This window comes from Pleurodeles waltl, chromosome 4_2 (assembly GCF_031143425.1).
Source record: "Pleurodeles waltl isolate 20211129_DDA chromosome 4_2, aPleWal1.hap1.20221129, whole genome shotgun sequence".
Taxonomy (NCBI): Eukaryota; Metazoa; Chordata; class Amphibia; order Caudata; family Salamandridae; genus Pleurodeles; species Pleurodeles waltl.
The window spans coordinates 106,600,033-106,620,587 of NC_090443.1; the positions used below are offsets into that span (position 1 = coordinate 106,600,033).

General features: G+C 44.9%; 1 protein-coding gene across 1 annotated transcript in view; it reads right to left on the reverse strand.

Annotated features, from left to right (window-relative positions):
• Positions 1–20,555, reverse strand: part of DIP2B (disco interacting protein 2 homolog B) — a 738,038-nt gene that overhangs the window by 368,302 nt on the left and 349,181 nt on the right. Inside the window, exons 10-11 of the mRNA XM_069230866.1 lie at positions 6,238–6,348; positions 3,108–3,231 (exon numbers count right to left, since the gene is read on the reverse strand). Coding sequence (XP_069086967.1) covers positions 3,108–3,231; positions 6,238–6,348 — 235 coding nt within the window. The remainder of the gene's footprint in view (positions 1–3,107; positions 3,232–6,237; positions 6,349–20,555) is intronic.

The following is a 20,555-nucleotide window of genomic DNA, read 5'->3' on the forward strand; positions in this document are numbered from 1 at the left end:
TAGATAATGGAGCAGTTTCTCCGTTTCGTCCCAGTGGGCCCTGTCATACCTTGCTAGGACTGCCTGAGAATTTGCAATTCTCCGGTAATTTGCAGCTTCACCAGCTACCCCTTTGCCCGCTGCGTCCAGTTTTTGCTCTCCTTATCAGGAGGAGGAGCGTCTCCTGTGGACTGACTATTTAGCATGCTTCCGTACCGCACTTACAACTAAAGAATCTGATGGCAGTTGTGATTTTATAAATGTTGGATCTGAGGGTGCAGCTTTGTATTTCTTGTCAACCCTTGGTGTAATCACTCTTGAACTGACAGGTTCTTTGAATATCTGTGTGGCATGTCTAAGCATACCTGGCAGCATCGGTAGGAACTGACTCTCTTTATGGGTGTTGACTAAAGTATCAAAGAGAAAATCCTCTTCAATAGGGTCAGTGTACATATGCACATTATCATATGCTGCTGCCCTTGAAATAACGTGGTTGTGTGCTGTTGTATCCTCAGGAGGTGAAGGCCTTGCTGCATATAAATCAGGGTCATTTGGGAGTGGAGGATCTGGATCATATAAATCCCATGGATCTATATCTTACGGAATATCACCTAAGTCATCTCTATGAGGTGATGATGACCCTTGTGGAGAGAATTGTGACTATGAAAGATGTAGGAGATTGCGGTTAACCTGAAGCCTTGTCTTTATCCTTGGAGACTTATTTAGAAGAAGGAGCAGTGTCCAATGTTTTCTGAAAGGTAAGTCTCCTTTTAATTGGAACAGGTAGAGCAGCAATTTTTTTCTCTGTTCCTTTCTGCATATGAACTTTGTGCAGACGAGCATCCATGAATTCCAAAATGGGTTCCACTGGCGAAGTCCCTTCAGCTGAAATTGTGGATTGTTTGGTAACCATAGCTTTAGATTCTGAAATTTTCAGCACTGAAGCCTTTTTTCGGATGGAATGTGTCAACTCCGAATCGGATAGTAAAGCCTGCTTTTTCAAAGCTGAAGTGCTTGAATCAAAAGCCCGACTCGATCCAGATACTGATTGAGATGCTGCTCAGTCTTTGGTAGGTGCCGAAGACACCTTGGTCTGGTCGAACCAGAGGGTGGGGAATCCGAACATAATTTTTGGATCATACCATGGCATGAAGGCAGTAGTGGACTGATGACCACCTTGGAAGTCTTTTTTGACATCTTTATGTGCAAAGATGGGGCTGTTGTACTCACTACCTGCACTACTGGAATCGATTGGCTGTCACTGTCAGAATCTTCATCTGAGTCGGAAACTCGGATCGAGAGGCTGCCTGATGTCCAATTTCCTCTTGTGCGTGTTCCTCTCCAAAGATGTTGGGAGTGTTGTCTGGTGTTTTCACCGCCAAACTCAAACCGACACACTCTTCAGTCTCAGAGAATCGTCTTCAATCGAAAAGACCTATAAGCAAGTTGCAGGTCTGTTCTTTATGTTCCAGAGAAGTTACACAGTAAGTGTTGACCTGTGTGCGGGAACTTGGCGTGGCATCGAGGACAGAACCTAATCTGAGTTTGTTCCATCAGCTCAGCATTTTTCGGAAGTACTGAACAGAGTAGGCCCAAGAAGGGCGTCAATGCACCCAAGGGCGTTGAGCCAACCCCAATGCTGAAAATCGGATTGATTAGGATGTGGAAATATGCGATCGAAATACTATACCATTGTCAAAAGAAAGACGGAAAGGAAAGTTCGAAAGAGACAGAACCGAGATCTACCGGAGTGAGAGGAAACAAGTCCTAACCAGACGGCGGAGAGAAAACAATCTAACAAAGGACTCGATGCCCATGCGCACTATCACCGAGAGGAGTCACTCGATCTCGTGACTCGAAAACCTTCGTTGAAGAAAAACAGCTTGTAACACTCCGAGCCCAACACTAGATGGCAGACTTATGCAAAGCATGTGTATCTACAGCCAAACATGCCACTGAACATTTAGTTTTCCTTCTACCAAGGTAATCTAGGGACTAACTATGTCTTGTACTTCCAAAGGGGGGGGGGGGGGGGGGGGGAGGGGGAGGACAGGAGGGCGGCAATACAACCCATTTAGTCAAATATGACTGACACCACCCCAACCTGATCTATCAACACCCTGCATTCCAAAATTTCAGCACAGACTAAAATTACTAGAATCACAGTATACCCATGAAGGTATCCTTAGAGTCTAAACAAAAGTTATTTCGGCACCTTCTGCAGCCAGAGCGCTTCATACAGATTCCACATTGCCTACTTGCGATGGATGCAACTTTGGGGTGTCAGTCAGGCTTGGATCTCGCGTCCCAAGTTAAAAAACTACCCCACAATATACATGTGGGGATGAAAAAGGTGGGCAATGATTAGCCGGTACGTGTAACTACTGATAGTTGTTTGCACTATTCAGAGCATGAACATTTTTTCACAGCTTTGATTCTTGTGGGGCAGGATTATTTAAGTAAATAGGTGGGATTCAAAAGAGAAAAACTACTATCTGTGTAAACAGTATGACAATCACAAACAGCCCTGGCTGGGCAAAAGGTGAAGTGAACATTTGTAGTAATGTGTTACGGGCGGGGCCACTCTGCAGATGGAAGTGGAAACAGTGATTTAACCTGGCCCTGGTACCCCAAAAGATTCCACTTACAAAAACATTCTAACAAATATGTGAACAAGTTGAACCACCTTCATTTTAGACTCCAACATATTTCTAGTGCTTTGTATGATGGCAATAATAAAAAGGTCCAGTGCCACGAAGATTCAAAGATTTCTACTAAGTTTAAAAAGTATGCTTGGAGAAAAAAGCTTACATCTATATGTTTTTTTTACTTTTATTGTGCATCCTTTTTTATTGTACATGCTACAGAAGTATCGTTGAGGGATCGTTCTTCCTGCTGACATTAAAAAAAAGGAACAAAATTAGCTTCCCAATGGAGAGGCTTTGATCTTTGTTTTGAATCAAGGACCATTTTCTGCGCTTATAGCTACTCAAAAACAGGCAAGGCCATTATGTATCTTAATGAATCTCACGCAAGGAGTTTAATGTATTGTTAGAATTAGAACCCATGCAAAAGAGCACCAAGCACTACCAGAACAGCTTTCAACCACTAATTCAGAGTTAACTAACCTTTGAACTGAACAATCTCTCCATTTTGAGTCTTAGGAAGTCCCTTCAAGCAGACTTCACTGGTAAGTGCCAAGGCGATGCCACAACTCCCTAGCAGGAACCCGATCTGCTGGCCACCTGCATCCTGTGTGTAAAGAAGAAGTTGTCAGGGTTTAAGTTATGTACTAACTGTTCAGGTTAATTAGATGTAAACCTTTGAAAGCCATATCCAAATCAATAATGGGGAGCTCCTGAGTGCTTAACAGATAAGGACTTGGGGGACTATCCTGGTCAAGTGAATATGCAACCCAAAAAGTGACTTACGAAACACACAATTCCAACTGACATTATGAACCAATGAATCACATCATCCGTTTCATCCTAAAGAATGTGCAACAAATACATCTTTAGCACAGAGATCTATACTCCCCTTACAAGGGACTTTCACACCCAAATCAAATCACAAACAAAATTTGTGGTTATGCAAATTCTCACTTGAGAAACCATGCTGTAGGTTCCATAGGAAAAGAAAAACAGAATTTGTCCTAAATTTGCAACTGTGGCTTTTTCACCATGGGAGACGCTTGGGTCTACTCCACAGTATTACTGATGTTTTAGCCTCCTTTTTGTATGTTACTCAACATAACACAGAGGCAGTTTGCCATAACCATAATTACAACAGTCATGTGCTGCACACTTACAGCTGAGATCGATTTGTTCCTCTTATTGCCTCCTTGTGCGTAGGGCTCCTGCAAAGATTTTTGTGACTTTTCTTTTCCTTGCTATCACTTCGGCCACATGTTTTATGTCAATCAAGGCAGGAATTTCAGTTGGTTTACTTTGCAGTATCAAATGTTTTATCTAAGTTGCTCTCTACAAGGTGACGAGGACAGGAGGAAAGTAGAATAGTCTGTTTATTGGGGTTCATATAAGCTACTAGCTACAATTTAGACATGGCACACATAGCCATCTCAAGGGACAGCATAAGGATAGACTAGAATATTTGGGTTGGAACTTACAAACACTACTTCACAGAAAACAGCAGTGAAACCAGGAAGAGTTGATAAAATGATGACAGGTTCCACAGTAAATGAAACATACACAGTCTCCAGGACCCAGCTAAGGAGGTGACAATACAAAAGATCATGAGACAGGGACTGGGTGACAAAGCAGGAAAGGTTGTAGAACAGAAGCCAGTAGACATGGAGCTTGTTTTCGGACTGGACAACCCCAATAATCAATGAATTGGGCCAAGATTGGAAAAATAAAATGAAGTAGCTGAAAGACCAAAGGAATACTATAACTTAGTTTGTATTATGCTCTCACTTAAATCATTCTACTATCCAAATACAGAACAAATGGATGGGAAAATGGTTAATTTAAGAAAATGGTGCAAACCCTCATGAAAAAAATCGAAGTGTTCTGAGAAGGCATTCTCTCTTAGAAGCAGCCCTTACTCAGACAAAACCAACAAGATAAATACCATCTGAATTTTTTATATTGAGGTTTACTACTTAACCATTGAAAACTCTTTTCTTTGTGCCACGTAAGACTGATGATTTTCTTCACTAGCCAGGCCTTACAATAATGACCAAGCACCTTTAAAATTGAACACAGATTAATGTCAGGTTTCACAGCCTGATGGAAATATTACCAGGAATTTTAGTTAACTGGAATCTTATTAAACTATACTTTGAAAATCTTATTATGCAAAATAATCAACCATGATTAACTTTGATGTTGAAATGTATCAATTGTTTATTCACAGGTCTTTATGAATAATTGAGGGACACTGATTAGTACTCACTTGTTAATTGGCAAGGCCAATCCAGCCATGGTACCCTTGAACATATAGATGACCCACACTGCCAGTCTTTACATTTCATAGAGAATGACTTACATCTACAAAGAGGAACTAGAAGAAAGCTGATACTAGACGACACAAGAGGTAGCCACTATACTGAAGACATCAATAAAGCATTTCACTAAAGAGTTGAGCTGAAATGAGGATGAAGATCGTTTATGAACATCAGTGAAAATGAAGGTGCCTTGTGACAGCTAGGCAATGAATGTTTGGCCATGTGAAAGAACGCAGACTTCTAGCAAATCATCCTACATAATATCTAAAAAATCAATGAAGATAAAAGTAAAATGCAAACCTTGCGAGGAGTTATGCAGGGCTGCAATAATTCCCAAATGATGACAGTCAAAACCTCATCAGTAACTTCTGAGGCCAGTCTAAAACTTTTACTGACAAAGTAGCAGCCATTGAAAGAAAGTTTTTAGTTTGTATAACCAGCATCTCTGTTACGTCCCAAAAAGGACAGACGGTGAGCATCGCTTAGAGCCAATGTCCTATGAAGAAATTCTGCAACAATATGCCTAGCAGCTGCAGCCTGTGGCATGGAATCATATGGAAGAAACGATAGCAGCATTCTGAGGAGACGTGGAAGATAAATGTAAGGCTTTAAGCTGAAATGCAAGGATTAAGAAAGAAAGCAAAAAAAGTAAAGCAAGACATGGAGCCCACGGGACCTGTGGTTTGCAGGTATCTAAAACAATTAACCTTGACCAATTTGCCTAATGTCGGATGCAAAATTCAAACATTTTAAAATATGTCTGATCAATAATGAAACCAAATCAACCCAAGAAAAGCAATTCTGATATAAATTATGGGGCTGATCTTTTCGGCTTAGACTTTTGAAATGCAGAATAACATTTTATAGAGAGATGATTGAAAGCAGAAGGCGGGTGTGTGTGCCTCTGAAAGCTACTAAAGCTGGATAGGACTTGTTATTATTCTCTAAACATAACTCTGCTGCCAGAGTGCCATTTGATCAAGTACTTGTCCTCCCCATAAAGTTTAGATTTCTCTCCCTCACATGAGCTTTTCTTGTTGAAATGGCTTGGTTTGTCTGCTGGAATTGCAATTAACGAAGTTTTTACCACCTTATATTTCGCTGACTGCCATCAACATATGCCACTATGAATGGAAATCTGTCGAACGGACACGTACATTTAAAGTCTTTAATTTGGTTTAATCAGCACAGGTCAACCAGCTTCAAAATTAACGTTAGACAAAAGGTTGTTGTCGGCATGTTCTGGTACTCTTCCTTCACCAGCAAATGACATTCTATACAATGGGCATTACCTTTCTAGTAAGAGGTACCTCTATTGGAACAGGGATGACTTCGGCCAGCAAACATCCATAGAAAGCCACCATAAACATGACTGGGTCACTGTTAGGATATACCAGCGCCACCTAAAATAACATCAGAAAAATACAGTGAACATGAAGATAAATCTACTGAAAGATATACATAGTCCTAACTTAAATCACAACACCAATTTCACTTGTTTTTGAAAAAATAATAATCTGGAAAAACCCAACCGTAGGTTGCTATATGCAGCCTCCAACATGATGCCTTTGGAACATGTCTTTACCGCTAATTATCACATTTAGTGCTTAAGATACGTCAAAAGTTTATAACTCCCTACTATTAGTGGGAAACTAATTCTGAGGTTTTCTGTAAATTAAAAGCTATAATTTTAGCCCAAATTACAGGTGTTTTTAAATAAACTATTAGTCAATTGTGCAGCCTCGCATTACCAGTCTTGTTCAATGCAGGCAACCGCAAGTTACAACAATTCCACCGCACTCTGGTGTTTTGAGTGAGTTAAGTATCGGGCAGAGTGATTTGAAGTTAATTAGACATGGCATGAGGCTGTGCAGTATGACTGGAGGAATTGTCCAGGTGTCTGCAAGCTAAGAGGTCTCCGGATGCGGTATGGGGCCTGAGGAAGCAAACAATCATGAGGAAAATGTTACTTATCCTGTAAACATCTATTCGTGGCATCTAGTGCTGTAGATCTACATGTTCTGCATACTCCTTCCATATAGTGTTGGGCTTGGACGTGCGCATCTTGTTCTCCTTCAAAGAAGTCTTTTGCCTCACAAGGTATAGTGACTCCTATGACTGGTAGTGTGCATCAGCTCCATTGTTTGATTGTATTCACTTGTAGCGGGTGAGGATAGAAATGGAGCACAGAAGTGACAGAAGATGGCCATGCAAGGAAATACAGAAAAGAAAATCATCAGCAACAAACAAAGGCTTCTGGGAAGGAGGGTGGGCACATGTGAATCTACAGCACTATATGCAATGAACAGATGTTTACAGGGTAACATTCTCCATTTGTAGCATGTGTAGCTGTAGATTAACGTGGTCTGCACAGATGTTAAAGCAGTTCTGTCATAAGCTGTGGTTAGCCAGAGGATGTTGCAGATGATTGAAAAAGTGTACGTAGTACAGCCTGGCCAACTTGAGCTTGTTGGCATGCTATAAGATCCACAGAGTAGGGCTTGGTGAATATGTGTGTGGTGGACTAAGTAGCTCACTTACATATATCAGCTACTGGGATATTACCCAGAAAAACCATAGAGGCTACCTTCTTGAAAGTATAACGCATCCTTGGTGGAGTAGGGAGATGTCTTTTGGCCTTGGCGTTGCAATTGTGAATGAACTTGACTAGCCATCAAGCTACCCCTGCTTTTGAAATGGCTCTACTTTTGTGTGGTTTAGTACAAGTGACAAATAGTTGTTGTGTCTGATTTAAATTATTCTGCCCTATTGTTGTAGTAGTGTCTACTTAGTCAGGGTGTGAGAATAAAACGTGAGAGCTTAACTGTCTGGTTGAGGTGGAAATGAGAGACCACACTAGGCAGTAACTGGGTTTATTCTGAAGAGAAGTTTGTCATTATGAAATTGGAAAAATAGTTCACTTCCCAAAGTGAGAGCGTGGAGCTCACTTACATGCCTTAGGGAAGTGACTGCGACTAGAAGTGCAGCTTTCCAAGATAGAAACTGGAGACAAGAAGGATGAAGAAGGTCAATGTGTGTGTGTGTGTGTGTGTGAGGGAGGCATGAGTATAGTGAGGGCTCCATTTAGATTCCAGACAAGGCCAGGGGATAACTCTTTTGAATCCTTCCATAAAGCCTTTAATGACAGGGACTCTGAATAGTGAAGAGTTTTCCCTGTTCTATAGGTAAACTGCAATAGCAGCCAAATGTATATGAATGGATGTGTGAACCAGACTGATGCATTGTAAATTAAACAAGTAGTAAACCATGTTTTGCACTGCTGGATTTAATGGATCAATATGTTTGGACAGGCAGCACTGAATGAACCACTTTCACTTCGCCACATAGCAAGCCTCTCTTTGAGATGGACATACATTCCGAAGGTAAACTGAGGAAAACAAACTCTAGGACCTTCAGAGCCAAATCCCAGGCTTGAGCGCATTGGGGTTCGGGTGCCTGACCATGCCCTGGTATGAAGTGAGAAGGTCTGGATGGTTGGGCAGCCTCTTGAGGGGGGACCACAGACAACTCCATGAGGGTTGTGAATTCCGGTAGTCTGGTCCACGTGGGAGACACCACAATGAGAGATGTTTGCTGTAGCCTCCAAACCACATACAGAAGTAGTGGGATTGGTGGAAAAGCAAAAGTAAATATCCCTGACCAGTTCATCCGTAATGCATTACCCATGGACTGTGGATGTTGAAACCTGTAGGCAAAGCTTGGGCATTTGGCGTTTTAGGTTGCATACAGATCCACGGCGGGGAACCTCGAATGCTGGAAGTATGAGAGTAGGACTTGCAGGCGGTGTTCCGATTCTGACTTATTGCCTTATCTTGCTGAGCAGGTCTGCAAAACAGTTGTCCACGCCATGAAGCTACTGCACAAAAGGATGTACTACTTGTGAATAACCCAACACCAAATGCTCTCTGCTAACATGAAAACTTAGGGAGAGTGCGTACCTCTTTGGTTCTGAAGGTAGTATATGGCAGTCATGTTGTCTGTTCTGACCGGGACTAAATTGTGATGTACCTGACAAAAGAAAGCCTTGAGAGCTAATTTGACTGCTAATAACTCGGGGTAACTCACGTGGAAGCACTGATGAAGGGGAGTCCACAAACCCTGAATGGTCATATCCTGTAGATGCACCCCAGACCAAGAGAGAGAGATGTCTGTGGTAATAGTCATTTGGGGAACTGTGTCAAGAAAGGGCCTGCCTGCAACAGGTTGTTGCTGTTTCACTACTGCAAACAACGATGGGTGCTGGTCCAAATCAAGACTAGATTTTTACATAGATCCTCCACTTCTGACCACTGTGCCACAAGGCATTCTTGAAGTGGACGCATATGGCAGTTATGCAAGAAGCCATCAAACTGAGGAGGCGCAATACTGTTCCGACTGTAAGGTGCAATTTGGCTGAAAAAGAAGTAGAAGTTGTAAAGCTTGATCCTAAGCAGGGTTGGGATAAGCTTTCACAGTGACGGAACTGAGAACTGCCCTTAGGAAGGGATTTATTTACAGAGGGTAGAAGTAGGACTTTACCAGAATCATGGTGAAAACTAGCTCGTGTAAAAGATCTAAGGTGATCTGGGTGTGGGTAGAGCACTGCTACCTGCTTGCACTCCTTATCAGCCAGTTGTCAAGATAAGGGAAGATCTGGATGCCACACCTCTGGAGATGAGCGGCTACCACAGAAGGACATTTTGCAAAGACTCTGGGGGCTGTAGTTACTCCAAAGGGCAGAAACTTGAACTGGAAATTCTGTCCACCTACCACAAACCTGAGGTAGCAACAGCAAGGATGGCTGTGCATGTGGAAATAGGCATCCTTCACGTCAAGACTGGTCATGAAGTCCCCTTGGTAAAGCAGAGGAATGACATCCTAGAGCATTACCATGTGGAAGTGCTCCGACAAGATGTTGTTGAGGGGCCTGAGGTTGAGAATGGTCCCATCTTTCTTGGAGCCAAATAAGTGCAGGAAGTACACTAATTTGCCACAGTGATGTGGTAGCAGTGGTTCTATGGCCAATTTAATTAAGAGCACTTATACTTTCTCGTGTAGGAGGTGCTAATGTTCTGTGATTGGGAGTGTTTGCATGTGGGGAGTAGGGCTATGGAGTGGTTGGTGGTGGAGCAATGAGTTCCAGGCAATACCCGTGCTCTGCAATAGAAAGGACCAACTGATCTGAGGTAATTGTCCGCATGTGAGGAACCCCTGCAGTTATCCCTTGATAGGTGTGTTGTATGGGGAAGGGAGAGAGTGTCACTGTTTGCTAGAAGTGGCTTCCTTTGCCGCACCCCCTCTGCCCCTGGACTTATTACCTCAACAAGCACCCCTAAATTAACCTCATGTTGCTTTTGCCTCTGATAGAAGGTGGAAGCCTCTGGGGAGGTGGTTCTGGCACTATGCGAAATTGGGCCCTACAAAAAGATCCATGTGGCGATAAGGAGTGAAGAGCTCCCAATGCCTTAGCTGTGCCTTTTATTTTTATTTTCGTTAACATCTGATCAACCTGTTGCCGAAAGAGGTGTTCCCCATCAAATGGCAGGGTGATCAGGTGCTGCTGGACTTCAGGCTTAAAGCCACAAATTACAGCGAATGAGGATGCTAGAGTTAATACCTCTGGAGGAGATGTCAGCCATATCCAGAGCACACCTAATAGCGCTATTAGAGATAGTCTGGTCTTCTGCAACTGTTATACTGATCCGGGAGGTGTTTTAGCATGTCCCCCCATCGTAACCTACTGGGCCCCATATTATCTGGAGATTAAGCTGGCCGAGTTGGCAATGCACCACTGGGTTGTGGAATGAGTGGCCACTCGCTTGCTAGCTGTGCCGATCTTACTATTCTTGTCTGGCGGTAAGGCATCACCGGTACCTTGGCCACTAGCTTGCTTATGTGCAGTGTGCACAACCAATGAGTCTGGTGGGAGTTGACCCTGTATGTAAGCTGGGTCCAAGGGGAGTATATTTGTATCCACCCTCACTTGTGCATTCACAGGGTCCCTGTAGGCTTCCTGGGCAGTTTTTAACATGCCTTTGAGTATGGAGCATACTGGATGGAAATATGGGTGTTCGAAAGTGTTTCAATAAGGATACCATCCTCCTCAGGGACTGTGTGATGGTCTACCTTGTAGAAGGAGCCCGCCCTGTGAATAACCTCATAAGAGATATTGTCATCAGAAAGGGATGGCTTCATAGAGTAGAGTACAAGTCAGGGTCATTGCCAGTGTTATAAATTATCCCCTGGTTCGTCTCGGGACTCAGGGTCATATGGGACTTTATAAGGGTCCAGAGGACCCGAAGGACCAAATGCCCACACCCTTTAACTACCCCCCCGCTCCCCTGCTTTAGGATAAATGTTGGGAATTCTCCAGGGAAGGTGGCAGAGAAGGCCTAAGTGGTGAAGGGCATGAAGGTGGAGTAGTAGAAGGAACCGGGGATCGAGCAAGTAGGGGACTAGTGCCCATGTCCTTGTGTTTCCTAAGCTTTGGAGATAGGAAGGGCTCCAAAGTGAGCTGCTCCTGACAAGTAAGATCGCTTTTACAAGGAAGACTCTCTTGCACTGTTTTTGGGCGGTTCTGCAGAAATCTTGCCGGTCTGCTGATGACTAATGAAAATGTCACTTACCCAGTGTACATCTGTTCGTGGCATCAGTCGCTGAGATTCACATGGTATGCATGAGCTCGCCATCTGGTGTTGGGTCGGAGTGTTACAAGTTGTTTTTCTTCGAAGAAGTGTTTTCGAGTCACGGGACCGAGTGACTCCACCTTCTGTGCTCATTGCGCATGGGCGTCGACTCCATCTTCGATTGTTTTCCCCGCAGAGGGTGAGGTAGGAGTTGTACTATAGTAATAGTGCCCGCGCAATGAAAAATGTAAGTATGTACCTATTAAAGGATTAAGTAATATATATACAAATGTACAAAATTGAAGGTAACTTCTGAACTGCTACAGGCTTCCGGGGAGGTGGGTGGGTCCATGTGAATCTCAGCGACTGATGCCACGAACAGATGTACACTGGGTAAGTGACATTTTCAGTTCGATGGCATCTGTCGCTGTAGATACACATGGTATGCATAGACTAGTAAGCAGTTAGTTCCCCATAAGCGGTGGTTTAGCCTGTAGGAGTAGAAGTTGTCTGAAATAGAGTTCTTAATACAGCTTGACCTACTGTAGCTTGTTGTGCGGATAGCACATCTATACAGTAGTGTTTGGTGAATGTGTGAGGCGTAGACCAAGTGGCCGCCTTACATATTTCTTGTATTGGGATGTTTCCTAAAAAGGCCATTGAAGCACCTTTTTTCCTTGTTGAATGTGCCCTGGGAGTAATGGGCAGTTGTCTTTTTGCTTTAAGGTAGCAGATTTGGATGCATTTAACTATCCATCTGGCTATACCTTGTTTTGATATTGGGTTACCTGCATGAGGTTTTTGGAATGCAATAAATAGCTGTTTAGTTTTTCTGATGTTCTTCGTTCTGTCAATGTAGTACATTAATGCTCTTTTGACATCTAATGTATGTAGTGCTCTTTCAGCCACAGAATCTGGCTGTGGGAAGAATACTGGTAATTCTACCGTTTGATTTAGATGGAATGGAGAAATAACTTTTGGTAAAAATTTTGGATTAGGTCGTAGGACGACCTTATTTTTATGTATTTGTATAAAAGGCTCTTGTGTTGTGAACGCTTGAATTTCACTTACTCTTCTTAGAGATGTAATGGCGATGAGAAAGGCAACTTTCCAGGTGAGGAATTGTATTCCGCAAGAGTGCATGGGTTCGAAGGGTGGGCCCATGAGTCTTGTTAGAACCACGTTTAGGTTCCATGAAGGAACAGGTGGTGTTCTTGGTGGTATAATTCTTTTAAGCCCTTCTATGAATGCTTTGATAACTGGTATCCTATACAAGGAAGTCGAATATGTAGTTTGCAGGTATGCAGATATTGCTGCAAGGTGTATTTTAATAGAAGAGAAGGCTAGCTTTGCTTTTTGTAAATGGAGCAAGTAATTAACTATATGTTTTGGAGTTGCCTCTAGTGGTTGTATCTGATTATGATGGCAGTACCAAACAAATCTTTTCCACTTACTTGCGTAGCAGTGTCTAGTGGATGGCCTTCTGGCCTGCTTTATGACTTCCATACACTCTTGGCTAAGTTGTAAGTGTCCGAATTCTAGGATTTCAGGAGCCAGATTGCTAGATTCAGCGATGCTGGGTCCGGGTGTCTGATCTGTTGGTTGTGTTGCGTTAACAGATCTGGTTTGTTGGGCAGTTTGATGTGTGGTACTACAGACAGATCTAGCAGTGTTGTGTACCAGGGTTGTCTTGCCCACGTTGGTGCTATTAAAATGAGTTTGAGTTTGTTTTGACTCAATTTGTTTACTAGGTAAGGAAGGAGAGGGAGAGGAGGAAAAGCGTAAGCAAATATTCCTGACCAGTTCATCCATAGGGCATTGCCTTGGGATTGCTTGTGTGGGTATCTGGACGCGAAGTTTTGGCATTTTGCGTTCTCTTTTGTTGCAAATAAGTCTATTTGTGGTGTTCCCCAGAGTGTGAAGTAGGTGTTCAGAATTTGTGGGTGGATTTCCCATTCGTGAACTTGCTGGTGATCTCGAGAGAGATTGTCTGCCAGCTGATTCTGGATCCCCGGAATAAACTGTGCTATTAGACCAATTTGATGGTGGATAGCCCACTTCCATATTTTTTGAGCTAACAAGCTTAACTGCGTTGAATGTGTTCCTCCTTGTTTGTTTAGATAATACATCGTTGTCATGTTGTCTGTTTTGACAAGGATGTATTTGTGGGTTATGATTGGTTGGAAAGCTTTTAGTGCTTGAAAAACTGCTAATAATTCTAGATGATTTATATGCAGTTTTGTTTGATGTATGTTCCATTGTCCTCTTATGTTGTGTTGATTGAGATGTGCTCCCCACCCTGTCATGGAAGCATCTGTTGTTATTACGTACTGTGGCACTGGGTCTTGGAAAGGCCGCCCTATGTTTAAATTTATACTGTTCCACCATAGAAGCGATAGGTAAGTTTGGCGGTCTAGCAACACCAGATCTAGAAGGTGACCCTGTGCTTGAGACCACTGTGAGGCTAGGCACTGTTGTAAGGGCCTCATGTGCAGTCTTGCGTTTGGGACAATGGCTATGCATGAGGACATCATGCCTAGGAGCTGTAGTATTGTTCTTGCTTGTATTGTTTGGTTTGGAGACATGTGTTGAATGACCCTGTTGAAATTGTGGATCCTTTGTGGAGTTGGCGTTGCTACTCCTTTTGTTGTGTCTATTATGGCTCCTAGATATTGCTGTACTTTGCTTGGCAGAATGTTTGATTTTGCAAAGTTGACGGTGAACCCTAAATTGTAGAGGGTTTGTATGACTTGATTTGTGTGGTTTGAGCATTGTGTGAGCGAACTGGTTTTGATTAGCCAGTCGTCTAGATACGGGAACACATGTATTTGCTGCCTTCTGATGTGTGCAGCGACTACTGCTAGGCACTTTGTGAATACTCTTGGAGCGGTTGTTAAACCAAAAGGCAATACTTTGAATTGGTAATGTATTCCTTTGAATACAAACCTTAGATATTTCCTGTGTGATTGATGGATTGGTATATGGAAATATGCGTCCTTGAGGTCTAGGGTTGTCATGTAGTCGTGTTTTCTGAGCAATGGTAACACTTCTTGTAGTGTGACCATGTGAAAGTGGTCTGATTTGATGAATGTGTTTACTACCCTGAGGTCTAGAATTGGTCTCAGTGTTTCGTCCTTTTTTGGTATCAAGAAGTACAGTGAATAAACTCCTGTGTTTATTTGTGTGCTTGGTACTAATTCTATTGCATTTTTTTGCAGTAGTGCTTGAACTTCTATCTCTAGAAGTTGTGAATGGTATTTTGATAAATTTTGTGATTTTGGTGGTATGTCTGGAGGGAATTGCATGAATTCTATGCAATAACCATGTTGGATAATTGCTAGGACCCATGTATCTGTAGTTATTTTGTCCCATGCTTCGTAATATTGATGTATCCTCCCCCCCACTGGTGTTGTGTGGGAGGGGTGAGTGACGTGTGAGTCACTGCTTGTTGGTAGTGTTTTTGGGGCTTTGAAATCTTCCTCTATTCCTAGGAAATTGCCCCCCTCTATACTGGCCCCGAAAACCTCCCCTGTACTGTCCCTGGTAGGTGGGCGGTGCGGACTGTGAGGTGCTAGCTTGTGTGGCCTGACCCCGAAACCCTCCTCTAAAAGGTGTTTTGCGGAAGGTGTTATAAGATCCTCTGCTCTGCGGGGAGTAGAGTGCGCCCATGGCCTTGGCAGTGTCAGTGTCCTTCTTGAGCTTTTCTATAGCTGTGTCGACCTCCGGACCGAACAGAAGTTTCTCGTTTACTGGCATGTTAAGCACTGCCTGCTGAATTTCTGGCTTGAATCCAGACGTTCTGAGCCATGCGTGCCTACGGATGGTAACCGACGTATTAATGGTTCTTGCGGCCGTGTCTGCTGCATCCATGGAGGAGCGTATTTGATTGTTGGAAATGTTTTGACCCTCCTCAACAACCTGTTTTGCTCTTTTTTGCAGATCTTTTGGGAGATGTTCAATGAGATGCTGCATCTCATCCCAGTGGGCTCTGTCGTATCGCGCTAGCAGCGCTTGTGAATTTGCGATGCGCCACTGGTTTGCTGCTTGGACAGCAACCCTCTTCCCGGCTGCATCGAACTTCCTACTTTCTTTATCTGGGGGAGGTGCATCCCCAGAAGTGTGTGAGTTTGCCCGTTTTCTGGCAGCCCCTACCACCACAGAGTCTGGTGGCAGCTGAGAGGTGATGAAGACAGGGTCCGTAGGAGGCGCCTTATACTTTTTGTCCACCCTAGGCGTCACTGCCCTACTTTTAACTGGCTCCTTGAAAATGTCTTTTGCATGGCGTAGCATGCCTGGGAGCATCGGCAGGCTTTGGTAGGAGCTGTGGGTTGAGGAGAGGGTGTTAAATAAAAAATCATCCTCTACTTGTTCCGAGTGTAGTTCCACATTATGGAATAGAGCTGCTCTAGCCACCACTTGTGAGTAGGCTGTGCTGTCTTCCGGTGGTGATGGCCTAGTTGGGTATGTGTCTGGGCTGTTATCAGACACTGGGGCGTCGTACAAGTCCCACGCATCCTGATCTTGGTCGTCGTGGCTCATGGCGGTGTGAGCTGGCGAATGTGACGGGGTGTAAGTTGGCGAAGCCGGAGTTACAGGTGGAGGCGAGGGAGGAGGTGTTACCTTTTGTGTTGTGTCTTGCTGAGGAGTAAACTGAAGCGTTCTCTTTCGTTTGACAGGTGGAAGGGTACTGATCTTCCCAGTCCCCTGCTGAATAAAGATACGCTTTTGCGTGTGATCCACGTCAGTGGATTGCAGTTCTTGTTCAAATCTATGTTTCTTCAGTTGAGAAGACATAGAATGCTCTTCGGTATAGGAGCCAGAAACAGGGTCTGATGTCGCTTTTTTCGGCTCCGAAAGCCCTGTCGATTGTTTTTTCGGCTCCGAGGTAACCTTCCTCTTTTTCTGTGCCGAAAATTCTTGGCCTCTATGGTCTTCGGCGCCACTGTCTCGGCGTCGATCGGTGTCGACACCGAACTCTCGGTGTCGATGCTTCTGTTTAGCACTCTCTCGGTCCCGAGGAGGCTGCGTGCCGGTGTCTCGACCGAAGTCGGACGATCTCGACACTGAATGGGCCTTTTTCGGTGCCGATTGTTGGTCACCGAGAATTTGGGTGGAGCCATGGCCGGTTGGCAGTGGCGTCCCCTGGGCCTTCTTTCCTTTTTTAAGGTTTGATCTCGACGTCTTACTCACAGTTCTTGTAGAGTGTAGCTCGTCGGAGTCTGAATCCTGGATGGAAAAGGATTCCTCCTGTTCTTCTTCTGTCTCGAACTGTCGACGCTCTTTCGGCGTGGACGCCATCTGCAGTCTTCTCGCTCGACGGTCGCGCAGAGTTTTTCGGGACCGGAACGCCCGACAGGCCTCGCAGGATTCTTCACTGTGCTCGGGTGACAGGCACAGATTACAGACCGAGTGCAGGTCCGTATAAGGATATTTGTTGTGGCATTCGGGGCAGAATCGAAACGGGGTCCGATCCATCGGCGTTGTCCTCCACGCGGTCGGGCCGACTAGGCCCCGACGGGGTGCCGAAATCTACCCCGAAGGGCACCGAAGCGCTTCGATGTTCAACGCGTCGTCGTATGTGTCTATCTCTAACCGGATCGCAACGATACCGTCGAAAATCTTCCGTCTTCAGCTATCTTTCCGTTCCGAAACTCGGAGCGACATGAACACGTCCGAACCCGATGGCGGAAAGAAAACAATCGAAGATGGAGTCGACGCCCATGCGCAATGAGCACAGAAGGTGGAGTCACTCGGTCCCGTGACTCGAAAACACTTCTTCGAAGAAAAACAACTTGTAACACTCCGACCCAACACCAGATGGCGAGCTCATGCATACCATGTGTATCTACAGCGACAGATGCCATCGAACAAAGTTGTTTCTGGAAAGAGTCCATCTCCTTCTGAAGGTGATGCAGAATAGATTGCTGATGCTCCTCGAGTCCGCACAAGAGTAAGCTGTTGTTGGTCATCGGGATGCCAAAGTAGGTTTCGGCTTAGAGGAAGGTTATGACGCAGAGTGTTCTTTTGGCTCTGAAGAGGCCTTTGGAGCCGACATCAAGAGAGCCGTCAGTGTCAAAGACGGCCGGGTCCTAGTGGCTGTTCAGCACCAGGAGGGGAGTCGGAGACGGAGTCGGCACTGACACCTTATGATTGTCCCACTCCTCCCACTGGGAGGCAGTGGCGGACCAGAAGACTTCTGGCTGGGTTGTGGGCTTAATACCAGACCCCCAGAGGGGTGGTGTTCTACCTGCTGGCGGGGTCGATGTTAACTGTGGAACCTTACTCGCAGTCAACATCTTCTAATGTTGGCCCAACTGGGTCTGTTGGTCTTCAGACTCGAAGCTCGAAAAAGAACTCTGCTCCGGGCTGAAGGAAAGTGGCTGATCATGGGAAGGGACTGCCTCGATTTTCCCCTTCGACGTCCTCGCAGATGTCTGCGGTGGTATCTTTTTGTTGTGCCATTGTGCATCAAGCAAGTTGCCAATCGCATTGGTACCTATGGATCTTTTTGGAGTAAAAAGTAAGGCAGGAGGTCTTGTCGTACTCTGGAGACAAGCATATGTTACAGACCTGGTGATGATCTGTCTATGGGTACTTTGACTTAGAAGGGAGCCCTTTCCATCAAGGTCTGTGCATTCTCGAGAATGAGGGCAGATGAAAAGGCCCGGAAAGAGGATGTCAAACAGATCCCAGAAGCCAAACAGATGGAGGTGACCCAATTCCGAAAAAAATCATTGTCTCTTGCCAAGGGGAGTTGAAGAGCCGAAAGGCCCTGATGACGAGCACCATGCAACGTTGACCCGGAGATTTAGCGATGCACGTTCAAACAAGACGCTAAGAGAAAACAATCTAATAATGGAGCCAAACAATTCCTATGCACATTAGCAGTCATAGGAGGAGGCACTATACCAGGTGACTCGAAAGACTTCTAAGAAAAACAAGTTGCACACGACCAGGCCCAAGGCTAAATGACAGGAGTATGCAGAGCATGTTTATTTACACTTAAACATGCCACAAGTAATTGATTCCTTTGGTGAACTCTCAAAAAAGATGGTGGCCTTTGGACTGGCATCAATAATAAGAGGAGTGGTGTAATGACTGAACTAAATTTTATGTCAGAACTGGGGTGGTAGTGCAGCTTGGGGCACCAAATTAGAGTCTTTTGCAGCAATAAAAACAGATCTGGTAGCATGAGTGGAACTGAATAGTTTGTTCTGGCTGATTCATGCACAAGGTGTGTCTTAGTGTACAGAGATGCAACAAGTACATGTTACTTTTCTCTCCATGCACAGATACATGTCCTACTTGAAAAGACGTAATGAAGAATGACTCATTTCTATAAATATTACTTATAACTTTTAAGCACACTAAACTAATTGGATTTGAAGAAAGGGAAAGAAACAAACAGTGGAGGTGTAGTAGGGAGCTGGGCTCCGGTGGCAGCACCCCCTCCCCCACCCCCACACACACACTTTCTGCCTGGTTTTACGATGCACCTTTGACTACAGTTCAATGAGTGCCTGCTAACCAGGTCCTCAATTCCAGTGTTCCTTCTCGAAAAGATGACAGGCTCTTCAGCCCCTCTATTAGTCCCTAGTAAATGGAACCCTTGATACCTATGGCATGGGTACTGAAGAGGGCCCCTCAGAGCTACAGCACAACCTATGCCACTGTGAGGGACCCAGCACCAACCCTATGCAGACTACCATTGCAGGCTTGTGACAAGGTGCTCCCAAAATTGAAAACACAACATGACACTCATGTGTGTGCCATGTCCCCTAAAACACAGCTTGTAATATCTGTAAGTCACCCATACAGCAGATCTTCAGCCCCAAGGCAAGGTGCATTATATTACAAGTGAGGGCATAAATGCATGAGCCAATATGCCGCTACTATGTCTTTGTCACTTCTTAGACATAGCAAGTGTGCAGGAAAGTCATTTTAAATAGCTGGACACTGGTCATTAGGAGTTCCCCAGCTACATGAGGGCTTCTCTGAGCCTAGGGATGTTTGATATCAAACATCTAATATTAATAAACTCTCACTGAGTCCAGTGGACTTATGAATACGTGCACCCAGAGGGCACCTTAGAGGTGCCCCTAAAAAAACACTAACTGCTGGTGAGCTCTCTGACCAGCCAGCCACCAACAAAGAGAGAATATGACCTCCCAGGGTGAGAGCCTCCACTCTCGAGAGGTCAGAAATAAAAACCTGTCTGGACTGGAGTGCTGCACACCCCTCCCCACAGGAAGACCTGCATTACAAGGCAGGAGCTTCACAGGAGGATCTGCATTCCAAGGCTGGAGCTTCATAGAAGCAGACCGCCTGTGGTATGCAGATCTGGCCTTACTCAAAGGAAAATGCCAACACCCCTCCCCAGGGCCCATCTGGCACCCGGACAGGCAAGAGATTTTGCTATGCAGGAGGTGTTCAACACTTCCAGACTGGGAACAACCCTAGGGTGACCAGTCTGAAGTGGACATGACTTAGGAAATTCTGCCATCCTTCGAGTGGTGGAATTAGGAACTCTGACATGGTGATGCCCACTCCCCAGCGGAAGCAGTCATCTAGGGGGTGTAGTGACCCCCAGGGTAAGTATAACATTCGTTACTACCCTTCACGTCCCCTAAGTTGAGTATTTAGGGGATCCCCTGATACCAGATCTCCACTGGACCCACAAGGAGTGGACAAGAAACCTGCTAAACAGATTATCAGGGAGCACCACTGACTTGGCGTCAACCTTGCTGGCCTGCTTGCTGTCCCGACCCTCAAGGAGCAACTGACCTATCCTACTTGTGCAGCCTCCAAGAAACTGGGAGAGCTTCCAGTGCTTCACCAATCACCAGGAGGAACTCCCTTGGAGTAGAGGAGCTGCTCCCCTGCATACGCAGGCACCCAAGAAAGCCCTGAGAGGACTATGACTGCCAGAAACCTCACACGGGACACCACCACCCGAGCCGCCCAGCCCATTTTGACATAGGCCA